The following is a 17,535-nucleotide window of genomic DNA, read 5'->3' as shown; positions in this document are numbered from 1 at the left end:
TGGCCTTATGCAAGGCAAACTCCTTACCGCTGTGCTATCGCTCCAGGCCCCAAAATCACATTTTTTTTAATTTAGGAAACTTAAATAACTTTCTTTTTGCCATACTTATTTCAAATCAGGAAACTATTTATGGTAATTTAAGTGACAATCTTCCACTAAGAAAAGTCAATTTGAACATTTTTATCATAAATTTTTATAATTTAGATTCCATTCTCAGAGTAATATTGAGGTCTATTTTAACTACAGAAGGCACTGGATATATATTTATACATACTATATTTCTAAATATGTCTTACTTTACATTGCAACTCAAAGGGTTTTAGAGCATTAAAGAATGTAGTCACCAGTGCTGCTGGGAACCTAGTTAAAAAGGAACCTTCATCCAGTGTTGGTGACAGGCCACCTGATTTGGCCTCTATGAAAAACAGTATGGAGACATCTTTAAAAATAATTTAAAATAAAGAGAAGGGCCAGAGAGAGAGAGAAATGGGTTAATGTACTCGCTTTGCATGTAACCAATCCTGGTTCAATCCTTGGCACTGCATATCCCAAGTACTACTTAAACTGAGCATAGTGCCAGAAAATACCCATGAACATTGCTGGGTGGCCTCTGCCAAAAAAAGAATAAAGCTTTCATATGACCCACTGATTCCACTTCTAAGCATCAATCCCAAAAACACAAAAACATTTATTTGAAAAGATAAATATCTTTTTGCTCTCCTTTATTGTAGCACTCTAGCCAAGATGACGGAAAAAAAAACCAACTGTCCAACAGTAGATGAATGGATTAAAAAAAATCCTACAGCCTGTAAACACAATGGAACATCACCCAGCTACAAGATAAAATAAAATCCTGTAGTTGGCTGAAACTTGGATAGAAATGGAAGGTATCATGTGGAATGCAGTGAGTCAAAGGACAAATTCCAAATGATCTCATTCATATGTGGAGCACAAAGAAAGTAAGGAAATAATGACCAATGATAATAGATCTTGAGAGTTTGCTTAAGTAAGAGTTGGAACACTAAAGGATTATCAGAACCCAAAGGTATCACATAGACTAGGAGAAATTATTTGTCTACCACTCATATAATAAAGAGTTAATATTCAAGATATATAAAGCACTGGAAGAACTTTATAAGAATAAAAACACGGGGTCGGCGAGGTGGCGCTAGAGGTAAGGTGTCTGCCTTGCAAGCACTAGCCAAGGAAGGACCATGGTTCGATCCCCCGGCGTCCCATATGGTCCCCCCAAGCCAGGGGCAATTTCTGAGCGCTTAGCCAGGAGTAACCCCTGAGCATCAAATGGGTGTGGCCCAAAAAAAAACAAAAAGAAAAGAAGAAAACACAACCCCATCAAAAAAATGGAAAGAAGACATAAATAGAAACTTCGTCAAAGGAAACAAACGAACAAACAAAAGGCATATGAAAAAATGTTCTCTATCACTAATCATCAGGGAAATACAAATAAAAACACACCAGACAGGCTGGCATACCTCAGAAAGAATAACAAGTATTGGTAAGAATGTGGGCAAAAGAAACCCTCATTCACTGCTGGTGGGAATGTTAACTGGCCTAACCCTTTTGGAAAACAATATGGATATTCCTCAAAAACTATGAGTCGAGTTTCCTTACAACCCAGCAATTCCAGTGCTGGAATATACATCAAGGGCTCACAATCACAATGTAAAAAAAGACAGCTGCATCTTCTATGTTTGTTGCATTATTCACAATGGCCAAAATCTGGAAACAATCCAAGAGTCCAAGAACAGTTGACTGGATAAAGAAACTAGGGTAGGGGCCGGCGAGGTGGCGCTAGAGGTAAGGTGTCTGCCTTGCAAGCATTAGCCAAGGAAGGACCGCGGTTCGATCCCCCCGGCGTCCCATATGGTCCCCCCAAGCCAGGGGCAATTTCTGAGCCCTTAGCCAGGAGTAACCCCTGAGCATCAAACGTGTGGCCCGAAAAACCAAAAAAAAAAAAAAAAAAAAGAAACTAGGGTAACAAACACAATGGAATACTACTAAGCTTTAAGAACTGTAACAGTGGGGCCAGGGTGATAGCACAGCGGACTGGGTATTTGTCTTGCATGCAGCCAACCTGGGTTCGATCCCTGGCATCCCTGGAGCCTGCCAGGAGTGATTTCTGAGCACAGAGCCAAGATTTAACACCTGAGCACCACCGATGTGATCCAAAAACCAACTCCACCCCCCAAAAAAAAACAGAAACAGTATTGTAAACCAAAGTACATAAGTAACTTGTGGAGGGAAGTGAACACTAATGAAAGGGTTGATATTGGAAAATTGTATGCCTGAAACTCAATGATTACCTTGTACTTTACAATGATTCAATAAAAAAATTAAAAGAAAAATATTTAATTTTTTTTATAAAGCTCTAATTTTAGAGTAGGTAATCTTTAATAATCTTACACTAAAAAAGTTAGTCAAAAATCTATGCAACATTTTATATATATGTCAAGTAGGGACTGTACGTAGCCACATAAAGATTTCATGATGTAAGGGCCGGAGAGATAGCATGGAGGTAGGGCATTTGTCTTGTATGCAGAAGGATGGTGGTTCTAATCCCATATCCTATATGGTCCCCTGAGCCTGCCAGGAGTGATTTCTGAGTGTAGAGCCAGGATTAACTCCTGAGCACTGCCGGGTATGGCCCAAAAACAAAACAAAATTTCATGGCATAGTTGATAAAATTAAGAAAGAAAATGCAGGGATATAAATATAGTACAGCAGGTAAAACATTTACCTTATATGTAACTGACTTGGATTCATACCCTGGAACCCCATATGGTTCCTCAAGCCCCACGAGTAATTTCTGAGTTCAGAGCACTGAACATTACTGAGGTATGGCCCCCAAACAAAACAAACAAAAAAGAAGAAAAAAAACGTACACAGGGGACCAGAGAGATAGCACAGGAGAGGTAGCACAGCGGTAGGGCATTTGCCTAGCATGTGGCCAACCCAGGACAGACTCCGGTTCGATTCCTGGCATCCCATATGGTCACCCAAGCCTGCCAGGAGCAATTTCTGAGCACAGGGCCAGGAGAAACCCAAGTGCCACCAGGTATGACCCAAAAACCAAAAAACTAAGGAAGGAAGGAAGGAAGGAAGGAAGGAAGGAAGGAAGGAAGGAAGGAAGGAAGGAAGGAAGGAAGGAAGGAAGGAAGGAAGGAAGGAAGGAAGGAAGGAAGGAGGGAAGGAGGGAGGAGGGAGGGAGGGAGGGAGGGAGGGAGGGAGGAGGGGGAGGGAGGAGGAAGGAGGAGGGAGGGAGGGAGGGAGGGAGGGAGGGAGGGAGGGAGGGAGGAGGGAGGAAGGGAGGAAGGGAGGAAGGGAGGAAGGAAGGAAGGAAGGAAGGAAGGAAGGAAGGAAGGAAGGAAGAAAAGGAAGGAAGGAAGGAAGGAAGGGAGGAAGGGAGGAAGGGAGGAAGAAAAGGAAGGGAGGAAGGAAGAACAGGAAGGAAGGAAGGAAGGAAGGGAGGAAGGAAGGAAGGAAGGAAGGAAGGAAGGAAAATATAAAGAAAGAAATGCGCACAATACTTAGTGCACAGTATCTGGATATAAAAATCACAATTATTATACAAAGTTCTACTGCTGCTACGTGTGCTTTGATTTCTTCTTTTGTTTTGTTTTGGTCACACCGGGCAGCAATCAGGGGTTACTCCGGGCTCTGCGCTCAATAATCGCTCCTGGCAGGCACAGGAGACCATATGGGATGCCAGGATTCACCACTGGCCTTCTGCATGCAAGGCAACTGCCCTACCTCCACACTATCTCTTCAGCCCCTGCTTTGATTTCTTTTACCTGGGTCTCAACATACACCATAGAAAGCTTAGAATGGGATTAAGAATTTCTACCGAGAACTACTGATAGCTGAGAAAAGAAAATAAAAACATCAGTATTGGGGCCGGTGAAGTGGTGCTAGAGGTAAGGTGCCTGCCTTGCAAGCGCTAGCCAAGGAAAGACCGCCGTTTCGATCTACCGCAGTCCCATATGGTCTCCCCAAGCCAGGGGCGATTTCTGAGCGCTTAGCCAGGAGTAACCCCTGAGCATTAAACAGGTGTGGCCCAAAAAAACAAAAACAAAAACAAAAAAATCAGTATTAAGACCCTCCCAAATCCAGACACAGCTCAACAATTGTACTTCTTAGAAAAAACTAGAAATGCGGGGCGGAGAGATAGCATGGAGGTAAGGCGTTTGCCTTTCATGCAGGAGGTCATCAGTTCAAATCCCAGCGTCCCATAAGGTCCCCGTGCCTGCCAGGAGCAATTTCTGAGCCTGGAGCCAGGAATAACCCCTGAGAACTGCCGGGTGTGACCCAAAAACCACAAAAAACAAACAAACAAAAAAAAAAAACCTGGAAATGAAATTCTCAAAAGTGTTACTTCTATTGTATAAACAAAGCTCCACTATTGTATGAACTTTTAAATCTCTTTTACAGGATCTATTTACCAAAAAAAAAAAAAAAAAAAGACTGGTGGGCAGAAACTAAAATGGAATCTCTGGCTCAACATGCCATCTGTTTTTCCATTTTTACAATAAACACACTTAGAAAACCTCAAAAGAGCTATGTGCCTACTTAGAAAAAACTGGGAGAAAAAGTAAAACCCAAAGGCCCTGACTTAAGACCAGTAAGTTACACTATAGTTGTTGGTTTCAAGTTGAGGCTCTAAGGACTATCTTCCTGTGGATCTGTTGGCTGATCTGGAACCTCAACAAAGAAAAGCTGTTTTATTTGAAAGAAACAACAAACCCTCTCCAAACAAACACACACTCACAGAAAAATTAGAAAAGGCCTAACAGAAGCAAGACTAAAATGTTTACAAGGAAAGAAAATCCATCACAGGTTAAGAGAGAACTAAAGCAAAAACACTCTGCACAAGGAGAGCCTCACTAGAAGCTGATAATGTCATATCCATTTCTACTTCTCTGAATACTTTAATTGCTTTCTGCTACTTCCACTAGGACTTTCTCTTCTTTTTACTTCTAATTACTATAGAGCTAAAGAGATGGCACAGGGGTTAAAGCATAGACCTTACATGCAGCAAACCCCAGATTTGGTCCCTGATCCCTGGCCTACAGGGTCCCCCTTGGGATGAAGTCCTAGAGGATTGTCATAGGGCATGAGCATAAATGCATCCTCAGATTTACTGGCAGAGAAGCAGGGCCTCGTGTAGGTACCTCTTATAAAGAAATCAGCCCTTGTTTTCTCATGTATCTTGATTTAGTTCCTGATGAGAGAACTATTTTTGTTTAGTTTTGTGTTGTTGTTGTTGTTTTGGCTTTCGGCCACACCCGGTGATGCTCAGGGGTCACTCTTGGCTATGTGCTCAGAAATCGATCCTCACTTGGGGGACCATATGGGACGTCCTAGGCTAGCACACACAAGGCAGGCGTCGGCTTGCGCTACCACTCCGGCCCCAATGTTTTTGTTTAGTTTTTCACAGTCAAATCTATTGATCTTTATTTTATAGTTTCTAGGTTTGATGTCTGAACAAATTAAGTATAGAAAAAACAAACTTACTTTGAAACCCTGCATTCCTTTTTTGAAAAGCAAATGGACTCAACCTCCACTGAGCAAAGAAACAAAATTTCCTACCCAAAAAGTCAAGGGGAAAGAACTATGCTTCCAGCACTTTAAATCAGCACAGTAAATTCATCCTACTAAAGTGATACATAATAATTAGTTAACACAATAATATATGTTCTCTATCACAGTGACAGTATAAGTAACATGGGGACTTTGGGGTGTGAGGAGATGAGGGAAAGACCTCAGAATCTAGAACATTTCTGAAACACAGGTTTCACATTCAGGACCCCCAGCTACATCACTGGGTACCAAAAGCACCCCAAGGCACTGAGCTGGGAATAGGCTCTGCACTCAGAAATCACTCCTGGCAGAATAGGGGACCATATGGGTGCTGGAAATTGAACCAGGTCCCTCCTGGGTTGGCCACATGCTAGGCAAATGCCCTACCGCTGTGCTATCTCTCCGGCCCCTAAATAAGTTTTGATTTTAAAAAAGGGGGGTGGGTGGAGTGATAGCACAATGGTAGGGCATTTGCCTTCCACTTGACGACCAGGGATGGACCAGGGTTCAATCCCTGCATCCCATAAGGTCTCTCAAGCCTGTCAGGAGCAATTTCTGAGCACAGAGCCAGGAGCAACCCCTGAGCACTGCCAGATATGCCCCTGAAACCAAATAAACAAGTTAAAATATCTTGCATCACCATTTCTACTCCTCTTGAAATTTTTTTGAGAGAAAAGTGATGGACCCACAATACCTATGCTGAAGTTAGCACTGACCTTATCTAAGCCTGGCATTTACCAGAGTGTTGGTGGCTGAAGTGGATTGAGCAGAGAGACAGAAACACTCTTCTCCAGTCAATATCCCTTGTTCTCTACTTTACCAAGCCACTGGCAAAAGAAAGAAGAAAGGAAGGCAGGCAAGCATGGCAAAGCAACAGAAACACCCCCTATTATTAAATACTTTCAGAAACAAAACATTAAGGCAAAAATGTTTTACACGATCCATAATGGGGGCCAGAAAGATAGTATAGAAAGGGACGTATTTGCTTCTCATGCAGCCAATTCTGGTTCTCAGCACTGCCAGGAATCACTTCTGAGCAAAGAGCCAGAAACTGCCGCTGAGCATCTCTAGGTGTGGCCCAAAACAATAAATAAATATGTACAATACTAGAATCAGATGAATACAAGTGAAAATTGCATAATAAAATTCTGAGTACCATCACTCAGCTTCAATATAAAGCTAGTACCATTACAAACAACATTTCATATATCTTCTGTCTGTGTTTTGTTTTCTGTCTATGGTGCCAGGGATCAAACCTACAGCCTCACTCAGACAAGGCTAATGCTTTACCACTGAGCTCCTTCCCAAGTGGTACTCAGATCAGAGGACTCTCCAAGGGAGGGACCAAAGATATAGGCTCTGGCCTATGCTAACAGGGATTATTTGGGCCACCCAGGAGATGCATGGAGGCCTATGAGGCCCAGTGGTGATTCTTTTTTTTTTTTTTTTTTTTTTTTTTTTTTGGTTTTTGGGTCACACCCGGCATTGCTCAGGGGTTACTCCTGGCTGTCTGCTCAGAAATAGCTCCTAGCAGGCACGGGGGACCATATGGGACACCGGGATTTGAACCAATCACCTTTGGTCCTGGATCGGCCGTTTGCAAGGCAAACCCGCTGTGCTATCTCTCCGGGCCCCCAGTGGTGATTCTTAAAGGCTTCCATGACTGCCCCTTGCAATGCACCGGGGACCTTAGGTGCTGGGATTAAACCAGGGTCAGCTATATGCAAGGTCCCTATACTATCTGTACTATCAAGTCCCTGTACTTGATCCTTGTACTATCTTTCTAGCCCAACTTATTGAATTTTATAAGCAAATCTAATTAAGCAGGTCAAGTCTTCAAATATACCTGTAAATGGCATTATTTCTGAGTGAAAGAAGAAATTTCCGGGGCCGGGCGGTGGCGCTGGAGGTAAGGTGCCTGCCTTGCCTGCGCTAGCCTAGGACGGACCGCGGTTCGATCCCCCGGCGTCCCATATGGTCCCCCAAGAAGCCAGGAGCAACTTCTGAGCGCATAGCCAGGAGTAACCCCTGAGCGTCACAGGGTGTGGCCCAAAAAAAAAAAAAAAAGAAGAAGAAGAAATTTCCAAAACACAAATGTGAACTCTAGTGATTGCTATGGTTGTTGCCTGTCTAAAAAACCTATTATATATCATGACACCTCAATCAAGCAAACAAAACAAAACAAAACAAAACAAAAAACACTGGCCCAAAAAGACAGTGCAGGGTTAAGGACCTTGTCTTGCACAAAGCTGACCCAACTCAATTCTAGGTACCACATGTGGTCCACTAACTTCTCAGTACAGAGCCAGGATTAAGTCCTGAGTACAGATGGGTGTAATCATTGCCCACCCACCCCCAAATTGGAATAAATTTACTTGGTGCTCTTAGGTAAACTGAATTAAAAATTTGTGCTTGACTTAAATTTAATAGCTTTCCTTCTTTGTTGGATTATCACATTTCACCTATTTTACAGATTATGATCAGTTACTCTCCCGTCCTTAACCAAGACTTTTAATTAAAACCCTGACATTTCCAACTCAATATTCACCGTTTGATCATTTTAATTGTTATCACTCATTCAGAACCAGGGCACTTCCTTTGAATCATTTAATACTTCCAATTTGTTCAGCTTATTGATATTCTAATGACTTTCATCATCCCCAATGTAATTATCAATGTCTCACTTTCAACTCTCATTTCATTCTAAATCCATCTAACTACATGAATCAACTCTTGAAAAGTTCAATCATTTTGTGGGAGGAGAGGAGCACAGCTGGTGGTGTTCCTGGCACTGTACTCCAGACTCTTACTCCTTACTCCTGGTTCACCTGCAAAACAAGTACCTACCCACTAAACTATCTCTTTAGCCTGAAAAGTTCAATCATTGTCAACACTAAACAAACATTCTTCCTGTCCCTATTTCCAGATATAAGACAACTACTGGGAAGGAAACCAAAAATCAAGGCAAAATTATATAGTGGAAGTTTTATTTGGTTTTGGTTTTTGGACCATACCCAGTGGTGCTTACGGTACTGTGTGGTAGACCATGTGGTGCCGGAAATCTAAATTTATCCACTTAGACATCAAATTGCTAGACACAAGCTCTAGTGAGCATAAAACCTCTTAAAACATAATGCATCTTCCTTTCCAAAAATCTACTCTCTACACTTTATAACCTCCTCTCTTTATTAATTATGGACAAATTTAATCTAACTATTATTGATGAGATCAACTGTTATTCTGCCTATCCATTACACAGAAAATAATATGACTTAGCTCTTCCTTTTTTCTCAAGAAAACTTACCAAGTTACTGGGAGTAGTCCATATTAACCTAAATTTTCAGTAACCTTGTTTTCACAATTGTGAAAATTTTTATTTTGGCAGAAACTTCTCTATTCTATCAGCCCCTTAATGTATTATATTGACAGATAACAGACCACATTTTAGTTTCATTCTCAGACTTTGATTATGATATTGTCCTATTTCTATTCCTTATTCACATCTCAAATTGGGTCTATGCTATCTTTTCTTCTCCCATCCCTTGCTGGTTTCTTTTTACACAGACCCTTGATACTTAGCATTTCTTCTGTGCTACCAAGTTTAATCTTTTTAAATTAAAACAAATTGGGGCCGGAGACATATCACAGTGGTAGGGCGTTTGCCTTGCACGCAGCCAACTGGGATGGACCCAATTCGATTCCAGGCATCCAATATGGTACCCCAAACCTGCCAGGAGCAATTTCTGAGCACAGAGCGAGGCAGGAATAACCTGAGTGCTGCCAAGTGTGGCCCCAAAAATCCAAAATAAATAATTTAATTTAATTAAAACAAATTGGCATTAGTAAGGGGCTATTGGCATTACGTACGGGCTACTCCCAGCTCTGCACGAGGAAGATATTCCCAGTGGTACTCTGGACAAGGCACCTTCCACATGTAAAGTGTGGGCTTCAATGTGGGCTTTGAGCTATCTTCTTGGTCCCTCAAGATTAAATCTTACAGGGCCAGAGAGATAGCATGGAAGTAGGGCATTTGCCCTGCATACAAAAGGACGGTGGTTCAAATCCCAGCATCCCATATGGTCCCCCGAGCCTGCCAGGAGTGATTTCGGAGCATAGAGCCAGGAATAAATCCTGAGCGCCACCAGGTGTGACCCCTCCCCCCCAAAAAAAGAGACTTAATCTTACTTCTACGTTTTCTTAAAAAGTCTACTGGATGAGCCGGAGCAATAGCGCAGCGGTAGGGCTTTTTTGCCTTGCAGGACGGACCTCGGTTCGATCCTCAGAGTTTTATATAGGTCTCCCAAGCTAGAAGTGATTTCTGAGCGCATAGCCAGGAGTAACCCCTGAGCATTACCAGGTGTAGCCCCAGAGGGGGAAAAAAAAAAAGTCTACTGGACAATTCTCTCTCTCTCTCTCTTTTTTTTTTTTTTTTTTTTTTTTTTTTTTGGGTCACACCCGGCAGCACTCAGGGGTTACTCCTGGCTCTACGTTCAGAATGCAAGGCAAATGCCTTACCTTCATGCTATCTCCCAGCTGACCCAGATTTGATCCCAGCATCCCAAAATGTCTCACCAATTCTCCAATAGTCTAATTTCAAATTATAATTTTTATTTTTTTAATTTTAACTTTATTTGTCTAGTCAGGGACTTATAACAGCTTCCTTTTGTCAGTTTCACGTTAACTACTAATCACCTCCAGTGATGACACCTCTGAAATCTGGTAACAATCTCCACATCTCCTTTACTATTTTTGTACTATAACATTTCTCAAACTTTTGTTTTGGTATCTGGGCCACACCCAATGATGCTTAGGGATGATGCTCAGATCTTGGCTCTGAATTTGGAATTACCCCTGGTAGTGATCAGGAGACCATACAGGTTCCTCCGATGGAACCTGGATTGGCTACAAGCAAGGCAAGTGACCTACTTTTGCTCCGGCCCTGCATTTTTCAAACTTAAAATAGAAAATATCAGGACTTTGCAACCCTAAAAATTATTGAGGATGTTGAGACTACAGAGATAGTAAGGACATTTGCCTTTTACAAAGCCTACCTATGTTTGTTCCTCAACATTCTATGGTCCTCTATACACGCCAAGGATTAATTCTTGAGTGTGGAGTCAGAAGTAACCCCTGCACATTGCAGGATGTAGCCCAAAAACCAAAACCAGAAAACAAAAATTATTGAGGATGCCGAAAAGTTTTAGCCTTTGTGAGATTTTTTAAATCATTATCAATAATTTCTATACTAGAAATCCAAACTGAGAAAAAATTCAATCACAGAAATAAACAAGAACACACTCCATTAACTACAATACAATCCAGTCATCACACATCATTCAGCCTGGATAACGCCACTCGAACTAATGACTAAGAGTAAAAGGAACACAAAGCTTCTCAGTATTATTACAGAAATTGTTCTGAACACTATAACCTGTGGCTTAATTTGAGATCATTGTGACTATTTGACTAAGCTTCTCTTAATCTGTCTCCTTATCAACCATTAATGATTCCTGATGAGTAATTTTCATGTTCAGTAATAGGCTAGAAACAGAATGAGACTAAGAAACATGAGCTCACAAATTAATCTCCAGACTAACATTCTTGCTCATTTACAGTCCAGTACAAACTCGCATTTTATTTCCTGCTACTGACATGCCTTCTCTTCCACTATTACTCTCCAAACAAGATCAGAGTCCTCAAATGGACTAAATGTTTTTTTTAAACTTTATTTATTTATTGATTGATTGGTTATTGGGTCATGCCCAGTGGTGTTCAGGGGTTATTCCTGGTTCTGCACTCAAAAATCACCCGTGGCTGGGGAACCATATATATGTATTAATATATAACATATATTAATACCTTTGCTTAAAGTCTCTCACTCATCCTTCAGACCCCATTAATAAGTTATTTGTCTATGAAGCTTTGGTGTTTGGGTTTGGTTACTTGTCTATGATGATTTAAATTTCTTTATTTTTTTATTTTTGGGTCACACCCTGCAGCGCTCAGGGGTTACTCCTGGCTCTACGCTCAGAAATCACTCCTGGCAGGCACAGGGAACCATATGGATGCCGGGATTCGAACCACTGTCCTTCTACATGCAAGGCAAATGCCTTACCTCCATGCTAGCTCTCCAGCCCCAATGATTTATATTTCTACCTCCCTCTCCCCTCCTCCTAAACAGAAAGCAAGATAGATCTGCACCTTACTCATCTTTGCATTTTTTCCCCGCTTTTTTAGGGGGAGTCCAACACCCTCAGTGATGCTCAGGAACTGGATGCTGGGGATAGAATCCGTGTCAGCTGCATGCATGCCCTATCCACTGCACTATTATTCTCTAGCTCCCTGAATTTCTTTTTTTTTTTTTTGGTTTTTGGGTCACACCCGGCAGTGCTCAGGGGTTACTCCTGGCTGTCTGCTCAGAAATAGCTCCTGGCAGGCACAGGGGACCATACGGGTCACCGGGATTCGAACCACCTTTGGTCCTGAATCGGCTCCTTGCAAGGCAAACGTCGCTGTGCTATCTCTCCGGGCCCAGAATTTCTTATCTAATACTTTATACAAGGTAAGAACTCATATATATGTGTGTATATGCATATGCAGTATACATGTGTATGTATAGATATTTATATCTACTTGACAGTAGACTTAATGCTTAGGGTTTTGATATCCAACATTATTACACCTGTAAATACATCACCATAGTATCTAAAAACCTCCACCATTATCCTAACTCACTTCTGAAAACCAAAACTTTTGATCACCCACTTGAATATATGTCACTTTAATATGTCAGTTTAATTCTCATTTTCCCTGAAAGAGTCCAGATCATTTTCCTTTCTCTGAACTCCTACAAAACTATATAAAAACACAGAAGAGAGAAAAGTCTGAAGGAAATTAATCATCATTCCTTCCTATAAAAGACTAATGACTTGGGCCCGGAGAGATAGCACAGCGATGTTTGCCTTGCAAGCAGCCGATCCAGGACCAAAGGTGATTGGTTCGAATCCCGGTGTCCCATATGGCCCCCCGTGCCTGCCAGGAGCTATTTCTGAGCAGAGAGCCAGGAGTAACCCCTGAGCACTGCCGGGTGTGGCCCAAAAACCAAAAAAAAAAAAAAAAAAAAGACTAATGACTTTGGAGGATTTTTTGTTTTTGTTTTGCTTTGGGGGCCACACTCTGTGGTACTCTGCTCTGCATTCAAGAATTACTCCTGGCAGTGCACAGGGACCCACCCATACGGGATGCTAGGGATCAAACCCAGATCACTTATGAGCAAGTGCCCTACCCATTATACTATACTCTAGCCCAGATTAATGACTTTGGTTAAAATGGTTAAAGTCAAACTAATAGGGAATGGCCTCTTTCAAGTGGTTCATCTTCCCCTACTCATTTTCAGTTATTTTTCAACATAAACTTACCATTTCACTTATTCAATAAACACACACACACAATTCCTTGTTTTCTTCCCTCACCCAGAAAACCGAATTCTTGATATTTTGAACGCTGCTTTTCCTTTTCTTTTAAAAAAACATGGGGGGGGGGCATGTTCAGCGGTGCTCAGGGCTTACTCTTGGTTCTCTGCTTGGTATCACTTCTACCCACTGTACTATTGCTCTGGCCCTGAAACTCTGAAATTCTACCTTTTCTTAAAAGCTTGGTTCAAGACCCACAAATTCCATGAAGTGCTCTGCCTCTATGCTTGAGCAAAAAAATCCCCACCTTTGGGAAATCTAAGACTTATCTGTGCTTCCTATAACCTAATACTTACTATATGTTGTCAGACAAGGTTCTTTAATAATCTCAAATAAGTTAACATCCAAAAGCTGGAACCAAAAAGAAAAATAAAAAAACCCTACACCTGAAGACCGGCACATTCAAACGTTATTAGTGGGCCCGGCGAGATAGCACAGCGGCGTTTGCCTTGCAAGCAGCCGATCCAGGACCAAAGGTGGTCGGTACAAATCCCGGTGTCCCATATGGTCCCCCGTGCCTGCCAGGAGCTATTTCTGAGCAGACAGCCAGGAGTAACCCCTGAGCGTCGCCGGGTGTGGCCCAAAAACCAAAAACCAAAAACAAAAACGTTATTAGTTACCAGATATTGGGATGGTTATTTAACCTACTTTTTGTATCAGCACTGTTACCAATGGGAAGACAAAGGCATATCCTACCTGATTAGGTTAGGTTATTTTTTTTAAGGAATATATGTCACTATTAATTAAAAGAGCGTTAGCAGAGCGGATAGGGCATCTGCCTTGCACGCAGCCAATATGGGTTCAATCCTCGTATGTCCTATAGCCCCTGGAGCCTGCCAGGAGTGATTTCTGAGCGCAGAGCCAGGGTGCCACTGGGTGTAGCCCCAACGTCCCCCCCCCCCCCCATGTACTAGAAGTTGCATCTTCTGGGCATCCTCAAACTGAAAGCTTAAATAAAACATAGGCAACTCTCAAGAGTACTCAATATACTTACTTTTGAAGAAACTATCTCCTCCCCACCCCCCCTTTTTTTTTTTTGGCCCTTTGCCTTTCAATATGGCTCTCGTTTTAGTTGTTACAGTATTAGCTTAGCTCCTTCCCTTAATATGTTTGACATGGCAATCATGCAGAAACATTGCATTAGAGGCCCCAAAATGTGGCAAGCAGAAAGTGAGCACAGAACGGAAAAACATCATCTTTTTGACCACTGCTTCACCTTAAATGGGATGTCTCTAAGGGGTGCTGTTTTCTACACTCCCAAGTGAAGCAAGAACCCGCTGGTGAACTCTCAAAATAATTAGCAAGCTTGCCCCACGATATTGAGGCAACTTCTGAAGTTCCTTTTCCCTCGTCTGTGATCACATCAATTGGGAAGGAGTGCATACTAAGCAGAGCACGGGAAGAACCGGAGCACTGGGCTGGCGAGATAAGACAGCCTGGAAAGCGGCTGTTTTTGCATGCAACCAACCCAGGTTCGATTCCCAGCACTTGCACAGGGTCCCCTGAGCCTCAGCCAGGAGTGATCACTAAGAGCAGAGACAAAAACCCAGAAGCAAGCAATAGCCAAAAAAAAAAAAAACAAAACAAGGATCGTGACATGGGGAACGCCCTAAGTCACGGTCACTTTAGTAAGCAAGCAACTGCGGGAGCTCTGGCCTGTCCAACTGGAGGGACACGAGAGGTTGCCGCCCATCCTTTGCAAAGCAGATCTGCATTCCAGATAGCGCCAAGCGGATCGATAGGAATGCGAAGGACCTTTCCCTCACCCTGCAACAGCCCAGCACAGCATTCTAATGCATTGCTCGCAGGATGCAAATGAATGAGGGGATGGGAGGGTGGGGGAAACGATGAGAAAAGAAGGGAGAGCGATGATGATGATGATGATAATGATGATGATGATGATGATGCCCATGGGGGGGGGCGAGCAAGAGAACACGAGCTAACTTAGCAAGCCCACCCTCCCCAAGCGCGCTGGCTGGTTGGCTGGCTGGCTTGCAGAGAAGAACCGTCTTGGTTTTTATTTCGTTGTTGTTGTTGTTGTTGTTTTTACCTTCCAGGCCAGCAGCAGCACGTTGAGGATGGCCAGCAAAGGGCAGGGTCCGTTCTCATTCTGGGTGATGATGGGCGTATTCTCGTCCTTCCACTGGATCCATTTGATGTGATACACAGACTGTCCGGGGCCGCGTTCTTTGCAAGCCGCCGAGCCCAGCGCAGCAGCAGCAGCAGCATCTATCGTTGCCACCACCTCTCCAGGCGCCACCGACCCGGGCACCGGGGAGGCCGCACCCTCAGGCGGCACCTCAGTGGGGGGGGCCCTCTTCTCCGAGCCGCCCTCTTCGCTGGCAAACTCGCAACTACTGGGGAACGAAGGCAGGTTGGAGAAGGACTCCAGGGAGTCGAGACTGGGCGATTCCTCCTCCGGAGGGCTGGGCTGCTCACTCGCGACGCCGTGGCCGCTGCTGTTGCTGTTGCATTTGCTGCTGCTGCTGCTGCTGCTGCTGCTGCTGCTGCTGGTGTTGCCGGTGCCGCCTCCATGGGCGCTGATCGTCCCTTCAAAACCCGGGGCCTCGGGATCGGCGGCTCTGCAGGTGCCTGGCGGGTCGGGGCGTGCACCCCAATGTCCTGCAGCCGGACCCACCCCCGGGGCCTCGGGAGAGGCGGTCACCTTGCGCTGCCCTCTCGGAGAAGCCTCCTCCCGAGGAGGAGCAGCAGCGTCCGCGTCAGGTGCTTTCAGGTCCGATCTGCGGGCACCCGGGGGGCTCCTCTCCGCCGCCCCATCTCCGGCCGCGAGGTGGAAGCTCTGCGGGCGTCCCTGAGGCTCGGCCGTTGCCGCCGCCGCCGCCACCACCGGTGCAAGCGGCTGCAGGCTGCTCTCAGGGCCGCTCTCCATTCCCTGGGCTTCCTTCCTCCCCCACCCCCACCCCACCCCGCCTTTGGCTCTTCTAGGAAGATCGCGGCGGCTGCTTCTCCTCGGACAGCGCCTCGGACGCCATCACAGCGGCTGTGCAAGCTGCTCGACTCAGCGAGCTGCACGGCGCCTCGGCGCGCGGCCCCGGGCAGGCGCGTCACGAGGGCGGACCCGGGAGCGCGCCTACCCCCGCGCGCCCGGCTCGGTGGAGGTTTTTTATAAGGCCGGGCGGACGCGCGCGCTCCCGCCGCGACGCCACGCCCCATCCGAGCTCTCGGATTGGACGAGGCGCGGAGGGAAAGGGCGTGGCCTGGAAGGCGCGTCCCCGCGGCTAGGGCTCCGGAGGAAAACATCCCCTCTCTCTCTTTCTCTCTTACTCACTCTGTGGCCGGAAGTTGAACTCCGGGGCAGCCAGACCGCGCGCGGGTGCTTTTAAAGGATCGCCTTGCTCCTAGCGTGTGTGGTTTGGCTCTCTGATGCTTGCTTGCTTGCTTGCTTTGGGCCTGCCTGGGTCCTGTGTTTGCGCCTGGCTTGCCTGGAGTTAGTTGGGGGGTGAAGTTGAGGTTGCTTTGTAGTGTTTGGAAAAACTGCTAGAAGATGCGTCTCAAACGCAGCATTTGGAAAGTAGAAGGGATTTTTGCCCTATCATGCAGATTTTATTTTTTTAATAATTTTTATTGCGGTCAAAGAGAATTGCAATTATTTCACAGAAATATTTAAGGCACATAGTGACCATGAATGAGGGTATAATTTTTTTTATTTTTAATTTTTTATTGTGGTCAAAGGGAATTGCAGTTATTTCACAGAAATATTTAAGGCACATAGTGACCATGAATGAGGGGATAATGCAGATTTTTTTTTTTTACTTTTTGGTTTTTGGGTTACACCCGGCAGCGCTCAGGGGTTACTCCTTTCTCCAAGCTCAGAAATTGCTGCTGACAGGCTCTGGGGACCGACCATTCGGGATGCTGGGATTCCAACCAATGGCCTTCTGCATGAAAGGCAAACGCCTTACCTCCATGCTATCTCTCCGGCCCCTATAATGCAGATTTTTAAAGACTGGGGGAGCTGCTGGAGGTGTTTTTGGATGACTGCCTTAGCGAATTCCAGTGTCACCCCACTCGGTTTGGGCTGGGAAAACGATGTTCCCCACAACTAGTGATTTGCACCAGGCCAGGCGTCTGTAGGGTTGATATTGGCTTGGCAGCAAAAGAAAAAGAAAAAAAAAAGCTATTTTAGGCCAATAATAATAAATTTAGCTGTGCTTGAATGAGCTGAGGCTTTGCGGTTCTGTTTACTTGGCCTCACTTTACTAGGAGTGGAAAGTGGCTGTTGCCGGAAAAGTGACTTCGTAATTAGAATAAGACTCGCAAATTGTATAGAAAAGGCTCTTTCACTCTGGCTGAGCTCACCCGGACTTACCTACTTTTCCCTCTCCTAGTGCTCCCTTTTCAATAAGAATGCAGAAATTGGGGGCCGGGAAGGTGGCGCTAGAGGTAAGGTGTCTGCCTTGCAAGCGCTAGCGTAGGACGGACCATGGTTCGATCCCCCGGCGTC

At 44.5% G+C, this 17,535-nt stretch overlaps 1 protein-coding gene and 1 non-coding gene across 2 annotated transcripts in view; one reads left to right on the top strand and one right to left on the bottom strand.

Annotated features, from left to right (window-relative positions):
• MINDY2 (MINDY lysine 48 deubiquitinase 2) overlaps positions 1–16,331 on the bottom strand; it is an 80,940-nt gene extending 64,609 nt beyond the window's left edge. Inside the window, exons 1-2 of the mRNA XM_049772842.1 lie at positions 15,997–16,331; positions 15,121–15,937 (exon numbers count right to left, since the gene is read on the bottom strand). Of these exons, the coding sequence (XP_049628799.1) occupies positions 15,121–15,937; positions 15,997–16,331 (1,152 nt within the window). The remainder of the gene's footprint in view (positions 1–15,120; positions 15,938–15,996) is intronic.
• LOC126009973 (small nucleolar RNA SNORA2/SNORA34 family) lies at positions 4,620–4,758 on the top strand. Its single transcript, XR_007496121.1, has one exon. It is a non-coding gene; the product is annotated as a small nucleolar RNA SNORA2/SNORA34 family (small nucleolar RNA).
• Positions 16,332–17,535: the final 1,204 nt, after the last annotated feature.

The sequence above is a fragment of the Suncus etruscus genome, chromosome 5 (assembly GCF_024139225.1).
Source record: "Suncus etruscus isolate mSunEtr1 chromosome 5, mSunEtr1.pri.cur, whole genome shotgun sequence".
NCBI lineage: Eukaryota > Metazoa > Chordata > Mammalia > Eulipotyphla > Soricidae > Suncus > Suncus etruscus.
The sequence above is the reverse complement of the archived record's forward strand: the minus strand, read 5'-3'. Positions and strand labels throughout refer to the sequence as shown.